This window comes from Falco punctatus (assembly GCF_963210335.1).
Source record: "Falco punctatus genome assembly, chromosome: 6".
In the NCBI taxonomy this organism is placed as follows: Eukaryota; Metazoa; Chordata; class Aves; order Falconiformes; family Falconidae; genus Falco; species Falco punctatus.
In genome coordinates this window covers 48099358-48121377 of record NC_137585.1, presented here as the reverse complement: position 1 = coordinate 48121377, position 22020 = coordinate 48099358, and the positions used below count along the sequence as shown (strand labels likewise).

General features: G+C 37.8%; 1 protein-coding gene across 4 annotated transcripts in view; it reads right to left on the bottom strand.

Annotated features, from left to right (window-relative positions):
- The window catches only part of DOCK4 (dedicator of cytokinesis 4), a 254109-nt gene that overhangs the window by 96463 nt on the left and 135626 nt on the right, over positions 1-22020 (bottom strand). For all 4 annotated transcript variants that reach the window (XM_080394179.1, XM_080394177.1, XM_080394180.1 and 1 more), the window contains exon 13: positions 13957-14082. In XM_080394179.1, the coding sequence (XP_080250305.1) occupies positions 13957-14082 (126 nt within the window). The remainder of the gene's footprint in view (positions 1-13956; positions 14083-22020) is intronic.

Genomic DNA, 22020 nt, shown 5'->3' with positions numbered 1-22020 from the left:
ATTCAGGAAGCTCTACTTTGTTTTCAATGTCTCAGAGCAAATAACATGGGTCACCTTATTGAAAGAAATGCCAGATTTTCTCCACTATCATGCAAGGCAAATTAAATCCAAGAGGAGACCAAGCTGCTCATACTATAGGAGAAATAACAATGTTTTATATGGAAATGAATAGAAAAGCAGAGGGGAGATAACTGAAAGAGGCTGGAAAATTAATCAAAAAGAATGTAAACTATGGCCTACACGTCAAGGGTACAGTCTGCAGCAGGTAGATACTTTGAGAAAATGAAGCTGCTGTTGTATGTGACCTACCTGACATTTTAGAAACTTTTAGTTTAAATTCGGCCTTCTGTCTGGATTTGTACACACATATATTTCACTTTTACTTTACAAAAATCACTACTTGCAACCAAAATGCAAAAAAACCCCAACTATACTGAACTTGCACAGTTCAGGTAGGTGCACCAGAACATTCAGAACTTAAAGTCATGCTCTTGACAAATCTTTAGCACAGTATTTATATGAACATATTACAAGTAAAAGTTCATAAAATCAGAAAGTCAATGGAGTTGTAAAAACCAAGCACAAAGTCTTATCAGAAAATAGCTGATGGTGATGAAAGAAAATTAATTTGGAAAGCAAACTGTACTCTGGAAAGGAAAAATGAAATAAAACAATAATAAAATATATTTTTCTAAGTTTTTGATCCAAATTTAAAAATCTATTTCACTCTTAATATATTGCTCTGGAGATATCTTAATCTCTTTAACCTCCTCAGCACAGAAATAACATTGCTTTGATGTTCCTTAACAGAAATTCGCTCAAAAAAAAAATAAAAATAAGGTTGTCTGTGTAAAACTAAATTAGGGCATTCTTTTGCAGCCCCTCTTTCAGTAAAGACAATTCCAACTTGCTCTGTAAAATATTCAAACATCAGCAAGTTGTTGAAATTATCTATGTTCTTTTAACTGATCTTTTTAATTTCTGGCAACTGTTATTACACACCTGATTACAAGAACACGCGATATTTTTCCATGGGATCTTTGCCTTAATCACTATACCAGACGTAATTCTGGTGGATTCTTTTCACTAAGAGAGGCAATTACAGCCATAAGTACTACTGAAAGGCAAAGTCTTGCTGAACACCTGAGTTATGATGTAGACTTCGCTGAGTACAAATTGTATCTTCAGCTAAAGTATCTGCATGACTCAAATCTCTCCTAGGTATATGTGTACTGAGATTTTTACACAGTCTTATACTTGACCAAATCTAAGGAATTTACACAGAAACAAGAGGCACATCTTAATTAGTACAGGACATCAAATTTTAATTACTGGTTGAAAACATGGCTATATAATTGGATTCCAATCAGACATGCTAAGACTCGAAACATGATAAAAAAAGCAACGTTAATTATTCCAGCTTATTTCCATGTTGAGAAATGTGAAGTCCCCTTTTCTATATCTCGTTTCAGTGTAAACCTTCAATTGTTATTTTCAGCATGAAGTCTGGTACAGGAATAAGTAACCAAAAGCAATACTAAAAATGTTGTTCAACTTTTAGGTACAAACCGGCCTCTACCTATAATTAAGTTGTGTGGGATGAAAATATCTAGGTCACTTGAAAACTTTTCTTTCAAAAGAGAGGGCAGTTCATTTTTCCCTGTTCTTATGGAGCATTTCCTTCCACCAGCTCCTGTTGTAACTTTTCTTCCTGCTTTCTAAATTCAGCAGAGCTTCTGGACTGTACAACAAACATGTGAATATCAACATCCCGTTAGTAACGCTGTTAACAGTACAGGGTCAAACGCCTAAGTCAGTGTTATCTAGGAATGACATACAGTTTTCTGAGTAAGAAAAGACTACGGAATGGTGAACCACACACACACATATTATTAAACGTGTTTTGTGAAACTAAATCACCTAGGCCTCCTTAGAAGTGGACACTTCTAGACATGTGGGTTATGAGCTGAGTCAACAAAAGCTGGAGAAAAGCAAATTAAAGAAGCTATGTGTTGCATTTCTGTATTGTTTCTGAATCATTTCAACACCTTAAAAGCTTATCTTGGTAAAACTCCTTTCTAGCCACTATCCAAATAAAAAAAAAAAAATGAGGTTACAACAAACCATAGGTAAGGCAGAAGGCTGTTTTACATTGGATGTAAGATGCCAAACAAAACAAACCAAAAAAAAGTTGGTGTTTGTCCCTGTGAGAGATGGAAGTAAGTAATAAGCTCTCTCATGAAAAAACAAAAACTGTGAGGATCAAAAGCATGTATTTAAGGGAGCTATTTGTTCTTACTTCAGACAATATTGCAGTGTGTTGAAAAATGGTATCAGTATCTTCTGTGCCAATTACAGAAGTGACCTATTAACCCCAACACCTTGGAACTTACTTAGCACCCTATTATTTCACCTATTTGGCTTAATCAAAACCAGATTTTTAAATATTAAGAGTTGCAGACTGAAGCACTCCAACAAGAGCTTCTACTACAAAGCAAGGGCTAGAACTATATGGAAACTGAAGCTCCATAAAATTTAACCACAAAATACAAAGCTGCAGTGACGTGGATGGTTATACAGCCTTAACTTTCCCATGCAGCACAAATGTTCAGTGCACATTCTGTGGGAACGTTTACTCTGGTACTTGAATTGAATTGTATGTGGAAAGTGCTGAATTGAAATATCTGGGTTGCTAAATCAAAACGTGTACAGCACAGCATTGGCAGTACCTGCCTTTTCATAGGGTCCTGCCAATAGATTTCAGCTTTGACCAGGCAAAAATATCTTGAAAGTACTATATACAGACTGAGAAAAGAAAAATTCAAAACGCTTCATGCCCCAGATATAAGTGCTAACCAGTCAGATTACAGCTCAAGGTTTCTGACCTAAGAAGAAACAGATGAAGCTTCATGACTTCAACTACCAATGAATTGTCCAAGGGCTGAACAGGAGCAAAGGACAGAGACCTGATCAACATCAATTACATGAAAGAGGCAATTATAAGGAACAAGAAAAAAAGGCCAATTAAAGTCAAAAAACAATCATGAGACAAACTGCCGGAGGACACACTTAGCTAATGGAGGTCGGTCAGCCTTCTTGAACCTCCCAACTATAAACCACAAATTTTAAATAATCAGTAACGAGAAAAGAGCCAGGAGTGATTTCCAGGTTGGAGATGACAATAGGACCCCTGAGCATGCATTATCTCTACAGTGCATTTTCATTATGGGATGGTTCTGCAGGCTCCCTTTCGTTCCCAAGTAGGAGGTTGCATCATCACTATTCAGGTCCTGCATACAAGCACTGGTTTGCTGCTGCTCACAGGGTGTGCCCCCAGCCATGGCATCTATGTGCAAGCTGCCCCCAGCTCACAGGGGCTTGAATGCTCCCCCTGAACCTCAGGTGACAGGAACACCACAGGTAATCACTACTAAGGAGAATGTCAGATCAAGATAAGCATCAGAAGAACATTTGTATGAATGTACCGTTTGAGCTTTTGTTTTTCTAGAAATATTTGTACCTAATCTAAGCATCAAAGTAAACTGTTTTTAAAGTTACACTGAGGAAACTGTGAGTTACAAATGCAACACAGATATTATAACAACAAGACTTTCCTCATATTCCATCCACATTTAGAACTGTAGAATTTTTTGCAGCATATTAATGTGGAATAAGGTTTTCAAGCTGAAGATAGCTGTCAAAGATCAAAAGGTAGCTGTCTTCATTAGAAAGAAGAGTTTAGTTTGCCATCTATCCTTGAAAAGCTTTCTAGGGAAATAAACTCCAATTTGATTCTTTATTACTGTAACAAAACACAGCATGATTGTATTTGAACAAGATAGCATCTCTGATAGTTACAGCTTTCAGTGTGCAAATCTAAACTGTTCTGACAGCAGCCACTAATTTAAAAATAATTACACAGAACCCGCTAGGAGCTTTTGTTAGGAACTGCCTTTTTGAAAGCTTTGCTCAGAATTATAGGTCCTTTCCAAACATGAATTGAAAAGGAACAGAAAACATTATTTTGTTTAGACAAAGTTCCTGTTCATTTACATCTTTCTAAAATACAAGCTAATGAGTTGCTTTGTTTTATACCCTAAACATGACTTGAACAGCTCTTAATTTCAGTTGTAGGGACTGAAAATCTCTGGATGTGGCTCTGACAAAATGGTATTATCCAGGATGCAAAATGTTTTAGAGTAAAGCTCCTTAGAATACTTTGTAGAATGGAACAAGAGTTGTGTAGCTACTGTCAGTGGGAGGATCTAAAAAACACACGTAGAAGGTGATTTTAGGAGATCTGAGGAGGGCTAGGGGCCCTCAGTCTACCTTGCCTCCTACCCTTTCAGCCAATCCATTCTATGTCTTTTAGCAGCTAGGATGCTCTATGATGTTACTATCCATGCTGATACAACGACAAGCAAAACTAGAAGACAAAAGATAAGGGCAGGAAAACTTCCACTCCCTTTTTAGCCCAGTAGACTTGGAACTGGCACAGCTTAAAGTTACAACAAGAACAAGCACTTCACAGAAACACAGCAAACTGCAGAAGAGCTGAATTCAAAAGTAGGTGGCCCTATGTCTGAGTGATGCAGTGCTGCCCATCACTAAATTTCAACACATTACACTACAAGCTGATCATATTTCCAGTAGTCACAAGCTGAAAGTTGTAAATACTTTAACTATCAAAATATATGTGTTTATTAAATATATGTTTGACGGGGGCTGGTGGGGGGGAGACTAAGTCCTGGAATAACACAGTAACACTAAACTCTTGCAAATACTTTCTTGTAGAAAAATTATATAGGACTGTATGAAAAGTTTATTTGTAGAAGGTTTGTGATGGTTGATAAAAACATGAGGTATGAATTGTTAAAAAGAAAAAAAAGAAGGGGGAATTGTAGAGGAATGAAGCTGGGTTAGTTAATATTAATAACATACAGCTGTGGGCTGGCTTCAGGGGCAGCGGGTTGGCCCATGTAGACAAGGTGCAGCTGTGGCTGGTTCTGCTAAGAGGTTGGGCAGCCAGTGAAGAGAGAGAGGCCAAGGAAGAGAGAAAAGGAAGAAGAGAGAGAACACACACCCTGGAAGAGGAGAGACTAGGAGAAGGCAGCAGAGGGACTAGTATGAAGAGTATGTTGGTATGAGATGGTAAAAGACCTTGTTGCAGCCGGCTAATTTGGAGAGTGCTGTGACACTTTCTGACAGTTCAACTTTGATAATTTCATACGAACACCGAACAGTTTGGGTTGGAAGGGACCTTAAAGATCATCTAGCTCCAACCCCCCTGCCATGGGCAGAGACATCTTCCATTAGACCAGGTTGCTCAAAGCCCCATCCAACCTGGCCTTGAACACTTCCAGGGATGGGGCATCCACAGCTTCTCTAGGAAACCTGTTCCAGTCCCTCACCATCCTCACAGGAAAAAATCCTTTACTAATATCTAATCTACATCTACTGTTTCAGATTAAAGCCATTCCCCCTTGTCCTAGAACTACATGCCCTCTCCAGCTTTCTAGAGGGCCCTCTTTAGGTACTGGAAGGCTGCTCTAAGCTCACCCTGGAGCTTCCTCTTCTCCAGGCTGAACAACCCCAACTCAGCCTTTCCTCATGGGAGAGGTGTTCCATCCCTCTGATCATTTTTGAGGCCCTCCGATGGACATACTCCAACAGGTCTACGTCTTTCCTGTACTGAAGACTCCAGAGCTGGATGCAGTACTCCAGGTGGAGTCTCACCAGAGTGGAGCAGAAGGCCAGAATCAATTCCCTTGACCTGCTAGCCATACTTCTTTTGAGGCAGCCAGGATATGATTGGCTTTCTAGGCTGCAAATGTACCTTGCCAGCTCATGTCCAGTTTCTCACCCACCAGTACCCTCAAGTCCTTCTCTGCAGGACTGCTCTCAATCCCTTCATCCCCCTGCCTGTATTGATACTGGGGCTTGCCCATACCCAGGTGCAGGGCCTTGCACTTGGCCTTGTTGAACCTCATGAGGATCACATGAGCCCACTTCTCAGGCTTGTCCAGGTCCCTCTAAATGGTATCCTGTCCCTCAGGTGTGTCAACTGCACCACTCAGCTTGGTGTCATCTGCAAATCTGCTGAGGGTGCACTTCATCCCACTATGTCATTGATGAAGATATTAAACAATACTGGTGCGAGTACAGACCCCTGAGCAACACCAGTCATTAATGATCTCTCTCTGGCTGTTGACATTCAGTTGAATTCAGTTGACAGCTGTTGACCACTACTCTCTGAATGCAACCATCCAACAAATTCCTTATCCACTGAACAATCCACACATGAAATCTGTATATCTCTCCAATTTAGAGAGAGAAGGATGTTGTGGGGGAATGTAACACAGGCCTTGCAGAAGTCCAGGCAGATGACATCTGTAGATCTTCCCTTCTCCACTGCTGTAATCACTCCATGATAGAACGCCACTAGGCTGGTCAGACAAGATTTGACCTTGGTGAAACCACACCGGCTGTGTCAAATCACCTCCCTGTCCTCCATGTCCCTTAACATGGCTCCTAGGAGAATCTGTTCCATGATCTTCCCAGGCACGAGAGGTGAGGCTGACAGGTTGGTAGTTCCCAGGATCCTCCTTTCCACCCTTTTAAAAAAGTGGTGTCATGTTTCCCTTTTTCCAGTCGCTGGGGACTTTCCCTGACTGCTGTGACTTTTCAAATATCATGGAGAGTGGCTTGGCAACTACATCAGCCAATTCCCTCAAGATTCTGGGATGCATCTCATTGGCTCCTATAAACTTACATATGTTCAGGTTCCCTTGGTGGTCTCAAACCTGATCTTATCTTATAGTGGGAGGGACTTTGCTCTCCCACTCCCTGCCTTGAGGTCCACCCACTTGAGAGGTGTGGGAACCAAGATTGTCAGTGAACACCGAGGCAAAAAAGTTGCTGAGTACCTCAGCCTTCTCCTTGTCTGTTGTTACCTGTTTGCTAGTCGTGTTCAGTGGGGGGTATGCTTTCCTTGACCTTTCTTTTTTGGCTGACATATCTACAGAAGCTGCCCTTATTATTCTTTGTGTTTTCTGCCAAGCTCAGCTCCAGCTGCGCCTCAGCCTTCCCGACCCCATCCGTATACAGCCAGGCAACACCTCTATACTCTTCCCAGGATACCTGTCCCTGCTTCCACTGCCTATCCATTTCCTTCTTGCCCTTTAGTTTGCCCAGCACATCTTTACTCAACCATGCCAGTCTCTCACCTTTCCTTCCTGATTTCTTACACAATCCAGAGTTGTATTTAATTAAAAAAATAAAAATCAATTAAGAAAATTCAGGTTAAGCACTCTGGCACCATTCCTGAAAATCATAGTACAGAAGAATGTTACCTGAGAGAAGCGCATCCCTTAAGGAGATCAGCTTAGAAAGATAAAGGTACACTGCATTTCACAAATAATTTTATCATTGTAGGAAGTAAAATGCCATTATTGAAACAATTTCTTCTTTTGTTTTGCATTGTAGATCATACCAAAAGAGTGGCTGGCTACTTATCAGCAAATGTATTCCAGACTTTTAGGAAATGGGGCAAATCTCATTGTCATCCCTGAAGCTGCCAGTAAATGTGTCAGATTTAAAAGACTGTGACAATCCCCAGTCAGCTCTGTTCAGTGTTTTCTCACCATATAGCAACACCTTGATTTCCTCATTGTTGTGGCAAACAACTTCACTATTTGCAAGAAGCTTCTGCAAGACTCAGAGTAATAACTGTTTATGAGTAATATTCACAAATCTCAAGAGTGAGAAAGCATTGTAGTCAGTGCTTAAAGATATACATACAAAAAAAAAGGTTTAAGATTGGCACCCTCTGGGTGATACTTGACAAAAACTTATTTGGGGCAGGGTGTGTGTCTGCATTTAAGTACATGACAGGGGATGGACAGAATAAGAACATTCCTATTACTTACATACTGCTAGCTAGTTTTTATGTTATTACTGATATCCTTGTTTACATAAGGCAAAGAAAACAACTCTGCATGTATTAGAATTCTGGGAGCATTGGTGACTGGTAACACTACAGCCTTTTTACTATTACATTAAGTAAGCTTTGGCATATAAATCAAAGACAAAGATGAATAAACAGATTCCTCAGTTACCCTACTGTCCTTTTTCAACAGAACATTATCTGCATTTTCAGCTTTATCACAGGAAGTCAACAAGCCTTAAGAAAACTCATCAGAAAACAGGTGATTAAACAAATCAAATGCCCTTTACGAGGGATTCTCAAACTAATATTTTCAGATGTCAAATGGATTGTAGATCTACCACATAAGACCAAATTGCTCTATGCCTTTCTTTTTTTCTCTTCCTTTTAACAGGGATATTTAAAACAAGTTGCTTTGAACAAGTGGGGAATAAAAGACTTACAAGCTTTTTTAACATCGAACTTTGACCTGTTGATTTTGTATAGCTACAATACAAAGAAAAAATTTTCCAACAGAATTTTGAAAGACCATTTATTTTTACACAGCTAAAGCATTCAACTGTCAGTTTGCTAGTGCTTCTTCCCTGGTTTACTAAAAAAAGACTTCCAGACCATAACTACCCTTGTATACACTTCCCATGGATCACTGCTACTTATTCTATGTTCCAAAGAAAGCCAACTTAATCTTCCAAATACCAAAGAATGCAGAAGATTCTCTTCCCCATTCTCTGCTTCCAGAGACTTTAAATTAAGGGATTTCTAATTAAATTCTGGCTTGTTTTCTCTTTCCATGTTCTCTTCTATTTTTCCTTCAGTTCCTAATGAACCAAGAAAACATGACAGAAGAGATGGGAAGGAGAAGGAAAACAACACAGAAGTTCCTGGCACTTATCTCACCAAGAATGTAGTCACGTATTAGTACCTTTGTTTTCTCCAGTGACCTGCAGAAACGGTAATTCCTTTAGCAGATAGAATCAAAGCTTTAAAAATACATTAAAATAGGATTTGGAAAGCAGAGAGCATTCCCCACAGAGTACTACAGTTTTGCCAAAGGTCAAAATTGAGGGTGTCTTTACTCCACAATATTGCTTAAACTTATTTTGTGTAACTAATATATCCAGGCGATATTACTTCTAGTAATCAAAAATACATGTTTCTGGATTCTTGGAAATCAGAACTGCAAACAATGGCAGGTGTTAAATTTAGACTGTTTGTACTCCATATAGAATAAGATTGGAAAAATTTATACCACTGCTTGTGGGAGAAAAATGCTTAAGTGTGTCAGACTTTCTTTTGCTAGAAACAACAGCTGTTTACTAAGTCCAAACTCACTGACAGATACAGAGACCATGATGAAGAGAACAGATTCCATAGCTTTCTTTAAATTTTTGCTCTCCAGACTCTTATTCTAAGCTTTGAAAGAGGGAATATGCTTCTAGTCAAAATCACATAATTGAAAAATGCATGTTATCACAAAGATAGCATTTTGTGAGATCATTTGTATAAAACGACAAAGATTCTAGTCTAGTTTCATTTTAAAAGCTTCTGAAAATAGAAAGTAAGAAATATTGGAGTGTGTACTTGCACATGAAGACAATAAAAGACCTTTTAATAATCCAGATGAAGGAGTAATGAGTGTATTCAGTAACTTTCAAAGACAGGATTCTGATGAGATTTAACTGGACAGCTAAAGGAAAACTAATGAAGTTAAAAGTTTACAAATGCAAAGCAATACAGATATGATGGTAAAAAAATAAACCATTTTTCTTAAGTTAAGCATATGACAGCCTAATGTTGGAAACTTACAAGCACTGCAACATCTTGCACAGCTTATTCTATCTACTGAAGGAGCAGAAGTTGTTTAAAAAAGAACACTGAGAAACAAAAGGCAACTTCTATTATTTGACAAATATCTGAAAGTATGAAAATTCCATCGCAGAAATTAATACTGCAGCTTCATGTAGAGTCCTTAGCTATGTTATTTGCAAAAATATATCACAGGGTTAGAAAAGGACCAAAAATCCAGAGTGAAGTATTACAAGCCAAGAATTTTGCAGTCAAGACTGACTAGCTCAGCTATAGATACCAGCATTACAAACCCTCTAAGCTTATGAATCAGGAAAACAATGGTCAATGTAATACTGTTGTACTGCCTTCTCAATTCTCTTCTCAAACCTTTTCTAATATCATAAGAGTTTAATAATTTGGATGGACAGGAAGAAATACAAACTCTGATCTTACCTCAAAGTGGTAGAGAGATGTCAGCAGTAGTAATGCCACCAGTTGATATCATAAGCTGAGAAAAGGTTTCTATAGCTAATTGATATCCATCTATGAAAATCTGTTGAGATGTCGGTAAACAAGCCAATTGTTTATGCATTGCAGTACATTTTAGGGACTAAGACATTTGGAGCAAGCTGCTGTCCTCTATGATACAGAACCTTTCAAAATTGTATCTATAGCTGTTTTAATTAAAAATTATCTTTGGTACTATAGAAAAAGCTGCATAAGTTTGTAATTCTAAAAAAAAAACCACAACCCAACCAAAAAAACCCACACAAACAAAAAAAAAACCCAACCCACACAAATTCAAAAATGCATAAAGTTCCAGGAAGTAAGGGTTGGACCTAACTTTGCTTAGTGAAGAAAGGATTCTACAGAAAGACATGAGATTACTTCATGTTCTAGCGTCTCATGCTGAATGGATTTTGGCTTTGAATGTACCAGGTAGCCAAGACAACTACTACCAGTAATAGACTTAGCACTATTAAGAACAGTATAGCTTAAATAAAGTAAAGCAGATGCAGTTCTTGTCTGAAATGCACAAGAAAGGAAGATATGCAACTATATGGATGCTTACCATATGATAGTTTAGAGTCTGTTTACAACTTGGCAGTCCTAGCAGGGAGCTATGGCTCCTCCAGTAAGTCCTCATTTAGACAAACAGCTGTGCTAGGGTTTATTCCAATTATAAAACCCCCAGACAACACACACTAATGATCAGGCTCCTTTATGGAAGTGGGTATCTTCCAAAGATGCAAAAGAATATGTACATGCATATGTGCTAGAACACATGAGCATATGCAGCACTGAAGTTATGCACTGACACAGATGCTGTAAGTCGAATTTGGAAACAGAGTCCATAAGAGTGCACTACATAAAACAGCAAAAAAGCTGGTAAAAGCATGTACAGAAAAATACAAAAGGCCTTTCACATTCCATCACCTATCATATACATTAATCTAACTTAAAGCACTGCTCAAAGTATAGTAGGTTTGTAAATATTAAATGCAAAATTTTGTATACTAAGTGGTGATGTGGTTGTCTGTCCTTTTAGGAAATGGTGAACACAGAAATTCAGGATGCAAGCACAGTTGCCCTCTGATGCTGTACAAAGCTTTCTGAGAATACTGGCCTGTGCATCTGCAGACTGCTACACTGGGATGCTGGAAAGTTTACTAGTGTTTGCATAGAGTGTGCGCTTAAATTCCAGTTAAACCTAGAAAATACACGTTGATTAAACTCACAAGACTACACTTTCAATGCCTGTCCTCCTCCTGTCAGCTACAATAAAGTGAGTTACCCATTTCACAACCTTTTTGAATCATATACGCCTTTTTCCTAGCCATCTACTTCATTTCCTAAAACACTCAGAGTTCATTAAAAAATTTCACGGGGTGCCGGAAAAACCATTCTGTGGCTTCACCCTGTCAGACTCCAGAGACATAAAAAGCACTGCTCCATAAACTGTGCATTATTATTGTCAACAAAATTCTGGTTTGGCATGTATGCTGAACCTAGTTATTTTAACAGTAACCTCCAAAGAGAAAAGGTTTGGTCGGATGAAAAATGAAGGTCAGAGAGAGTTTAAATACACCAGAATACGAGAGAGACTTAAAATACGGCATTTATAAAAGACATACTGTAGTTTAGCAGCATGAAGTATTTCTTACTGAATAATTCAAGAGTCTGGTTCAGAACCCTAACCTAAGTGCTAATTAGCCACTGCAACATACTTTCTTTCAACAAAATTATAAAATAAGATCTAATTAATGACCATTTCCAGTGCCAAAAGTTGAAGTTCTCTAATTTATCTCTGAAAAGACGACACTAGAAAAGAAACAAAATGAAAGAGGATCTTGAAAAGAAAAAAACATTTCAAAGGCTAGGCTCCTGCGGGCATTTCAGTGCCTAGGGCATACTGCTCTGGTTAGCCCTTGAAACTCATCATTGCAAGAGTAACATAATTATTTCTCTTTAGGAGAAGTCTCTTCTATGCCAGTAAACATAAAATAAAATTTGTACATTTTCTAAACCGAGGTATGCATATATTTGGACTGAGAAAGCAGCACAGAATCAATGTATTATTTTGTTAACTAAAAACAGGACAAACTGACCCTACACAATTCTTTGAGCTGAGAAACTCCTCCAGCAGCTGATTACAGAGTCTGCTGTAACATGTTTTTCACAGTCTAGTACATCACATTATTACACAACTGGAAGGTGAGGGGATACAAGAGCTGTGCATAGAACTTCGAAAATTTAGTAACAGAGCAGAAGGTCACTAAATATAGATAAATGGAGAAGGGTTTCTTAATGGGAGTTACAGTGTATTCAGTAAAGACTGCCTCCATGTTATCAGCCATATTATCTATAACAGTCATTTGATTCAAATTACAAATTCAACGATAATACAACAGAGAAATTCTAGCTAATAAGCCCTAAGATTTCAACTGAATGCTTCCATTAAACATACATAATCTGCTTTCAAATTAAATGGCACATGACTCGTGTTTTATTGTTCTAAATACTACAATCACATCAGCAGAGTATTTTCATAAAAATGCTAAAACTGTTTTATTAACTTGTGTTCTGTGTATGTTTTAAGTGATTAGTAGTACTGATCAAGGATGCAGAAGGACAGATGTTTAACTGGCAGTAAGAACATAAGAGTGAAATTTCAGTTATCAAGTTTCAGGCAGAAGTTCAAGAGAAATACGTGCCCATAGCTAAAGCTGAGTCTCATTACTGAGTGTTAAACGCCTATTTAACACTTCCTTGATTAGTGAAGTATTGCAGCTTATTTATTCTTGCCTCAGAACCTTAGTTTACTTTTGATTTAGGTACCCATGCATGCAAAGACAGATCTTTAAGAAGGTAGCCTCTGTTAAAAACATGCAAAGTCATGAGGATGGTTTACATTTGAGAGAGTCAAGGCATTGTGTGTGGACTCAGCGGAAATCAAGATGTGAGCTCCTCCCTGCAACATTTCTCAGCAACAACACAACACCATAATCATGCCAAACTAGTCTGCTTGCAACTATGCTTCTCCTTTAAAGAGACATCTGCCTTATAATTTCCAGCAACCTATTAAACTTAATTTCATTTCAGGGATGGAACTATAGCTATCAATGCTATTTTTTTCCTACATTTTCTTCATGTTCATATTGACACAATTTTTCTACCTTCCTTAGTATCTATTTAAGTATTTGCATATTTTGTCATACCATATAACTAAAATAAAGTCTCTACATCCCTATTATTATCCAGTTCCAGTGTCTTCATTTCCAGTGTCTGAGACACAAACCACATGAAACCAGAAGCTGTAGAGTGTCAGTGAAATTCTGTGAATCCTTATTCAGAGAGTTACCAGCCCCTAAGACCATAAAGTTCTTGCTGGTTATCTTTTTCTCTGCACAGAGCTCATCAGTCTTGCATTCAATCATCTTCACTTCTCTAAAGTGGGGTTCCAACTCTCAAAAAAGGTTGCTATGGCTTTATGCCCTTTTGGCATTAATATAGCTAACTATACAATGTATAATGCAATGGGGCCACTGGGACTCAGTTTTCTTCTATCTATCTGAAAAACACTAATATAAAAGTCTCTGGAAAAGTTTAAGAAGTTTTACAATACAGTATTTGTTTGGAAATCCGCTGAAAACTAAGTAATTTCTCACTAGTTCTCACTAGTTCTTTTACTGCTTATTGAGTGTTTTTTCTTTTAAACTTACCAGGCATTATAATATTGGAAAAACCTAGTTTCCTTGTTATGGATACTCCATGGGTAAACCTGGATGTATACTCTCTCCTAATTTGTTCTATGTCTCCATGAAGCAACTGAAGCGAAACCGCCAGACCTGAAAATGAAGAGAAAAACAAGGAAAAATAAGACATTCAAACAGATTATGGTGATCACTACTTCTTAAAAATTATATATACTTAGAAGTATATATGCATTCCTGAGAACTCAGAAAATTCAAAGGAAGTTCAGTAATACCAGGCCAGCTCACCTCAATTTTTTTTCTGTATTTGGGAAGGCTACCAACATCTAGAAACCAACAGAGACTTGAAAGCAATTTGCAACAAACAACCCTTGAAAAAGCAGTAGCAAATCACTACTGATATGTAACTGAACTACAATGACACATTAGATCAAAGTTATTTCAATGGAGATGGACTGAGGCCTTAACTGCAAAAAGAATTATAAAAACTTCAATTTAGAGAAATGTCAATCAGTATATTTGCTACCATTTCATTTTTTCACTTCAACACAATGCTGCCTTCATTGGCATGCAAGAAAAGGTATAAACACAATGGTCCCCATCTATGTGAGAAAAATGGAAGTCCCATTACAATGCATCACTTAATCTGATACAAAGTTATACAATTTATTAATTTAAAATCTGATGAAACAAACTATTAAACCAATATTGCATAATAATTTTTTCTTAGGTACAGTAATTTCACAAGAACTGAAATTAAAATTTTTTTTCAATATTCGCCAGATGTCTTCTAGCAAAGATAGGAAAGAGCAAGACTGATTACATGCAAAATGCAATGGTGGCCATACAATAACTTTCCAAAATTTATTCCTCTAGAACCAAGAAAGAGTAACTTCTTCTAATATATCTGCAGTATACAAACAAACTGCAAACAGTATACTTCATTACAGCTGAGATTAACAAAAACAACAGGCATGCCTTTTGGTTATTTCAAATATAATCACCGAGGAAAGTGTCAGGCTAATACATCTTGTAAAGATTAATTTTCCCTGACCTTCAACATTACAACAGTATATCACGTGTCAACATGCAGATCAAGGAGAAGATAAGAGTAAACTCTTCACACACACTGAACAACTGGAGATAAACAGACAACTCTGAAGAGTCATAACTAACTTTAGATTAAACTTGTGTAAATAACATGTATGCACAGATTGAACAACAAGGTCATCAGTCCTTTGGGTTTTGGAAGAAATTTCCCCTACAATCATGTTACTATTTAACTGAATAAATTTACTTGAAGTTTGATAGTTCTTAAATCAGAGCTTGAGAAATCTGTACTATCCAGGCTACTGCACTAAAGAGATCAGAGATGTAATTAGCAGGACAATTTTATCTTTTTTTCCTCTTACCTACACTTACATTTTTTTTATTTTTGGCAACTCCAGAGAATGTGATACACTGACCAGACTTCCATTCTCTGATGAAAAACAGCTCACCTACACATCTCCAACTGAGTACATAAACAAGTCTTACAAGGAAAAGCATTCAGTGAAGTCTTTTATTTTAAGGACTGTATTTAATGTCATGGATGTTATTTGTCTTGGTAATGGGAATGCTTCTGTGGCTACCCAGTTAACAACCTTTAGGTAGCAGTGACAATTATCATTGGTGCAGATGAGACAACTACATTATGGCCAGCTGATGGTACAGGAGATTGGTAGGAAGTCATACAGGCAAAACTCATGAGTCTTTTAGAGCAGGTGAAAGGTTCTTTATTGCTGGATGGGAAAAGCTAGGCTTGGTACAGCTCACATATATAAATATGGATATCTAGTCCACCTCCAATCTTGTTTCCTTCATATTTTAAGAAATTGTTATACGTACATATGTATATTCATACCCCCATATGGCCCTATTGCACTGTTTCCTTGGAAACCTAAAAAAACATTTGCCATTCCTCCAGATCAACCACAACAGCGTTAATCAGATACTGTACACCGCCTGGTGTTGAGCAAAGTTATTGTGTTTTCTAAACAAAACCTGAAGACCTCAAATCCAGTTGTCCTTTATGCACAAATTCCACAATTTCCTTGAAAAATTTTATTTAGCTCAAAAAGGAGATAAATGTCAAAAACTCCTCACCAATGGCAAAATAGTTTTAACTTCAGAAATAAGCTGCCTGTCAGGATTTGAAGTACTTCCTCACGCAAAGTGAGGAAGATATTAAGAGCTCTGTATTTCACAGCATTTGCTGTCAGAAAATGAAAACTTATCTTCTTGTGTCCAAAAGCATCAAGAAAATCTCTCAGTGAACACACCTAAAACATGGTTTAGTCATTTTACCTATAGTTTGAATAAATCTTTGGAATATAAATGGTATGCACCCCCAACTCTTCAGAATAATGAAGACCGTTAGATTAAAGATAGCAAAGTTGCTTAAAAACAGTCCAGTACAATAGGAAAGAGTAAAACTAAACTAGAATGGAAACAACAAATCTTACCACTGAGGATCCAGCTGACAAATGAAAAGGGAATTGACAAGAAGGGAAGCAGGAGATCTGATAAATCTGGTAAAAACGCTAAAAGTTAGGAGTATATGGACTTCATATAACCAATGCAAAGAAGGCAATCCACAGTTAAGCATTGATTGTTCTCTCAAACACTAGTTTTTGCAGGGAAATGCAAGGGGGGGGCAGTTAAGAGCCTAAAATCAGAAGATGCACACTGTTACTGAGGTGTGATACCCAAGTTAGAGAATAGGTTGCTTGAATTTCCACTGATTTGTTACATTCAGGATCTTGTGATGGGCAAAAGGAACACACTGTATGTAAAAAGCCAGTCCTAATGAAAGTTGTCTAATAGAAGTTGTAACAGTCTAATCAAGAGTTATTATTAATCCATTTACAATGATACCGATGCACTCTAAACAATATACATACTGTTAAAATGATGTACATACACACAATCTTTCTACTATCTACCCATGGCTCACCCTTCCACTGTCCCTCTGGGGTCATAAGGTCAATGGTTTCAACCTTGGAAGGCGAGGTATGGTGAATGAGTTATCAGCCTCCCAAGCCCTTTGCCATGATGAGTAGAAAGTTGCCTGTTTCTTCCTCTTCTCCGTCTAGGCTCCTCTTGGAGTGACTTTTATGTTTGTTAATGTGTTCTACACTTTGCTATTTCTTCACGGGTCTGCAAGCCTGCAATACATCTTCATTCATCATTTATGACGTGTTTTATATATGTCACATATCTGTTCTTTGTTCTCTTTGTTTCTGCTAAAACTGTTTTTTTTTTCTGCTCTCAAGGTCACACTATCTGATGACCTGTAACTGGACACTGGTGAGCTGTTCACAGGTCTGAGGCCTCTAGTGTCAACCCATGCCAGTATTTTCAAGGCCTCAGTAATGGTCACATGCCTTTACTCTTCTACGTCCCGTTTTAGTCTAGGGTTATAGATAGATAGTGACTACATGTTGTAACTACCTATTAAATACAAAGCATCTAATACCAAAGAAGGTTACACCACACAGCTGTACAAAGCTAAGCAAGAGCTAAAATAAAGGAGATGGAATTTATTACTTTGTCATTAGATAAATGCTTTTATAAGTCAGAACAAATCTCAAGGCAGGCTAAGACAAGTCCAGCCAGACAGGTAATGGGGACTGTGTTGCCAGCTAAACGCAAAGCCAGTGGCCAGTTCCAAGCCACAGCAATCCTGTATTTATGGGTCTAAAGAAATAAAATACGCTTGCCAAAGAGTCTAGACATCCACCACAACTGAGAAACCATCCATCTAAAATAAAAGCCATAGGGACGACGTACTACAAAAAGATGGAATAATTCACATTTTACAAGGGACTGATGTTTTTATCCTTATTACAAATGAAGTTAACTCACTATCAATTAGAGTTAACTGACATCATTTAAAACACACTGACATGTTGCAGAGCAATTCAGATTTTCAGAAGGTCGCACATTCAGTTGAAGTGAAGAGGGACTCCCTCAGACACACCGCAAAACAAAGTGAAGAGGAACCAACTAGTTAAAGACGCCAGCTTCCTCACCAAAATGTAACCTAGACTTTGCATACCATAATGGCTAGAAACTAAACTCAATTTACAGGTGATTAAAGCTTTCTCTACGGAGAGGAAATGAAGAGGTGGAGGGGAAATGTTGCTGGTCCTAGAAAGGAAGGTTTGATCACCAGGCAGTAATGAGACAGGGTCAAGGTGGAGCAGGATTCCAAAGAATTTGGTCAGTGGCCAATCTGGGAGAGATGGAGAAGACACTGAAGGAAAAGGAACGCAATCAAAAGAATTCAGAGATAATCTTTTTGTGTATGGAGACAGAAAGTTAATTCATTGATGCTCTTCCTATGGAAACATTAATAACTTCTCTGTCATATAAAAAAATTTACATACTTTAGTTTTAATTTATTCCACTCTGATGATGTATGTCAACATTAGTTCTGAAACCATTTCACGCACTAGACAGTAAAATGATCAGCTTTAGAAAAAAATCAGAGCATTCTTGATGGAACAGCTGTGTACGGAAAAAGCAAAACAGAAAACTGCAGCATGCCACCATACACCACATCTGACTGTGGTTGATATGATCATTACACTATCTATGAAACCTAGAAGCTATCCAAAACTCCCTAATTTTTTTTTTCATTTCTTGTACATTAGAAGCTAAAACTTAACAATGAAAATTATCATGCAGTCTCTGAAGGACTGGCACATTTTCTGTAATTAGGTACATAGTGTATCTTTGTCCCTCCAGAAAAAAATTACAACTACTGCCCTGGTGGTAATTAAAACCTCTTGAATTAGCTATTCTTTATTTACTCCAGCTTTGAAAATATTACTACAAAATTCTGTGTGGTACTGCAAACAGATCTGCTTTCATTTCTTTTGCAAGCACATGAAATTTCTCACAATTAACTTGTACCACAGGTCATTACAGATTATTTTTATCATTCAGATGAAACAGAATACAGGAAATTGACAAGTTGCTGAATAAGCATTCCAGGGTTTTGGTCAGATCTGTCGTTTTACCTTAAAAACAGCTTTTATACTGCATTATTGACTTCTGCATTTATTTGTGACAAAAGGCAACTGTTCATTATGCTTACAGACCACTTATTTGCATTTGAGCTTCTGGGGGGAGGGGAAATTTGCATTCAGCTTCTATCTACTAGCAGCAGAGAATCCTAGATCATATTAAGAAGAAAATGCCTAGCAGCTGCTCAGGAAGCTGATAGAAAAAAAAAGCTCAGACAGAATGCTATTCAACACTGTTTGCATTTTAGGAAAGGTAATGAAATAAGGCATCTGTCCAAATATATCTGCCAAAGGGTGTTAAAAGTATTCTGAAAGCATACAGGTGTTCCCATTTCTGGTAGTGTTTAAAGTGTCCAAAGTACCACTGCAAAGGTAAAGCCAGTGGATTTCCACACTATTATTGGCAAACATGATTTATTGAGTTAATGTGATCTGAGAAAAACAATTGTATAAATCTTGTGCAACTTGGCCACAGCAAAATCTAGGTAGTAAATCCCACGAATCGGTCTGGGAACAGAAAGGAGAAAAAAAAAAAAAAAAAAAAAAAAAGAGGGGTAGGTTCAGTTAAAGGCCTTGTTAAAGACTTGATTGTGATTACTCTGCATTATCAAAGGAAAAGTCCAAACTGTCTCTTCTCAGCTTTAAATTCTGGGGGTTTTAGCTCAGTGAAAAGGAATGCAAGAAAAACAACCTTTGCAAAATTTTGACAACTTTCTTGGAGCTCATGAATTAAATGAGCTCTCATGCCTCAGACTTTTGTCAGAAACGCCAAGTGTGGAAAGGCAGGGGTTTTTCTCTTCTTCAAGTGGAACATAAATACTTACATGCAAATGGCATTATATTATCACAAGAAAACTGGCTTGGAATTTATTTACAAGGGAGGTGGCAGAGCCTCAAGTATTTCTTGCCAGAATCACTGTAGGTTGAAGGTTAGAGGACCAGGAGGCTATGTGACTATTACATGCACCTAGTCTAAGGACAACAAAAGATCTCAGCAATAACTTCTCCAACTCTTAACTTGATGCCCTTTGCTATAAACAATATACACAGCATGTCAATACCCATTTCCACGCTATATTGTTCTATTGCAAAGGTCAATCATCTTGCTAATTTTTTTTTAATTACACTTTTACGTACTGTTTTGTTAACTAGAACATTAGGCATTGCACAAAATATACAATTTTACAATTATATGTATTTTATATTGCTTCTAGTGCAAATAACAGACAACAGGATCCAGTGAACACCTGTTATTTTCTCCCTCATGAAGTGCAGCTCTGCCATGCAAACCGCTTTCACACCACTGCACTGAAAATTTAGCTACCTGCATTCTAATTACGTCTCTCACTTCAACTAATGAAACAGTAAATTTTTAACTGGGACCTAAAGAAAGTGTTAAAACAAACCTCCACCAACATAAAAGCCCAGGTAATGTTTGTAATGAATTTGTAAATATAACCCTTGAAGAGCTAAAATCATGCATATATGTTCTATAACGTATCATCTGAAGTAGTCTTAAGACTTTGTATTCCTTCAGTAGATAAAGGAAGTCAACAACACCAATGGTAGCAAGCAGAATGAATTTTTGGAAAAGTCTTATAAAAACCTCACTGCTAAGACATAACCTAACTGCAAGATGGTAATATGAGCCAGCTATTCTCATTATGTAGCTTTAGCAAGAAATTTCTGGGTTTAAACTGGGTACCGTTTCAATCACATGCAGAAACAGTGTGGCCAGCAGGACCAGGGAAGTGACTGACCCCGCGTACTCAGCACTGGTGAGGTCGCACCTCAAACAGTGTGCTCAGTTTTGGGCCCCTCACTCTAAGAGGTGCTGGAGCATGTCCAGAGAAGGGCAATGAAGCTGGTGAAGGGTCTGGAGCACAGGTCTCATGAGGAGCAGCTGAGGGAACTGGGGTTGTTTGGTCTGGAGAAAATGAAGCTCTGGGGAGACTTACCACCCTCTACAACTGCCTGAAAGGAGGTTGTACACAGGTGGGGGTAGGTTTCCTCTCCTAAGTAACAAGCAATAGGACAAGAGGAAACGGCCTCAAGTTGCACCAGGGGAGGTTTAGATGGGATATTAGGAAAAAATTCTTCACTGAAAGGGTTGTCAAGCATTGGCACAGGCTGCCCAGGGAAGTGGTTGAGTCACCATCCCTGGAGGTATTTCAGAGATATGTAGATGCAGTGTTTAGGGACATGGTTTGGCAATGGACTTAGAAGTCCTGGGTTAAGGGTTGGACTCTATGATCTTAAAGGTCTTCTCCAACCTAAACAATTCTATGATTCTATAATCACAGCACTGAGATGAACAGCAAGTCACAGCTTCTACTGGATATAAGATGTCCCTGACAGTACCACAACAGCACGTTTTTCTTTCTTCTTTAAAAACAAGTCTTTTGGCAACACCCAAGAGCACAGTATGAATTTAACTTTATTAGAGCCCTTGTTTCCAGCACAGGATGACACTTAAAGGTAACTACACCAAAAACCCACCCTGAACTTGATTTTTTAAATCCTTATTGTAAAGCCAGAACTTTAACAGACAAAACCACAAGCTTGAACTGCTATAAAAATGCACACGATTACATCTGACTGCTCAATAAGTCTGCCACCTTTAATGATTACTTTTCCCCAAACCACCATAATTAATATTACATGCTAGATTAGGCTATAGATTTTAAAGATTTGGTTACTCCTGAATTAGGCAAAAGGGTTTTACATTAAACTGCTGAACAATAACATCCATCCTGTAAAAAATTACTTGAAAAAGTAAAGTTCTACAAATCCTCGTCTAAAAAGCTGCTCTAAAACTGCCTTTTTTAATATGTCAAAGTTATCAGGGCAAAATGATCCTGGAGCAATTTTAGGTGCAAAATTGTCTATATATTTAATTATATATTTAATCTTTCAGTGCACATGAGTGCTATTCTTATTTTAAATATATTTCAAATAGCAGCCTTCAGTGACAACTGATTTTTAAACACATCAAAATGGA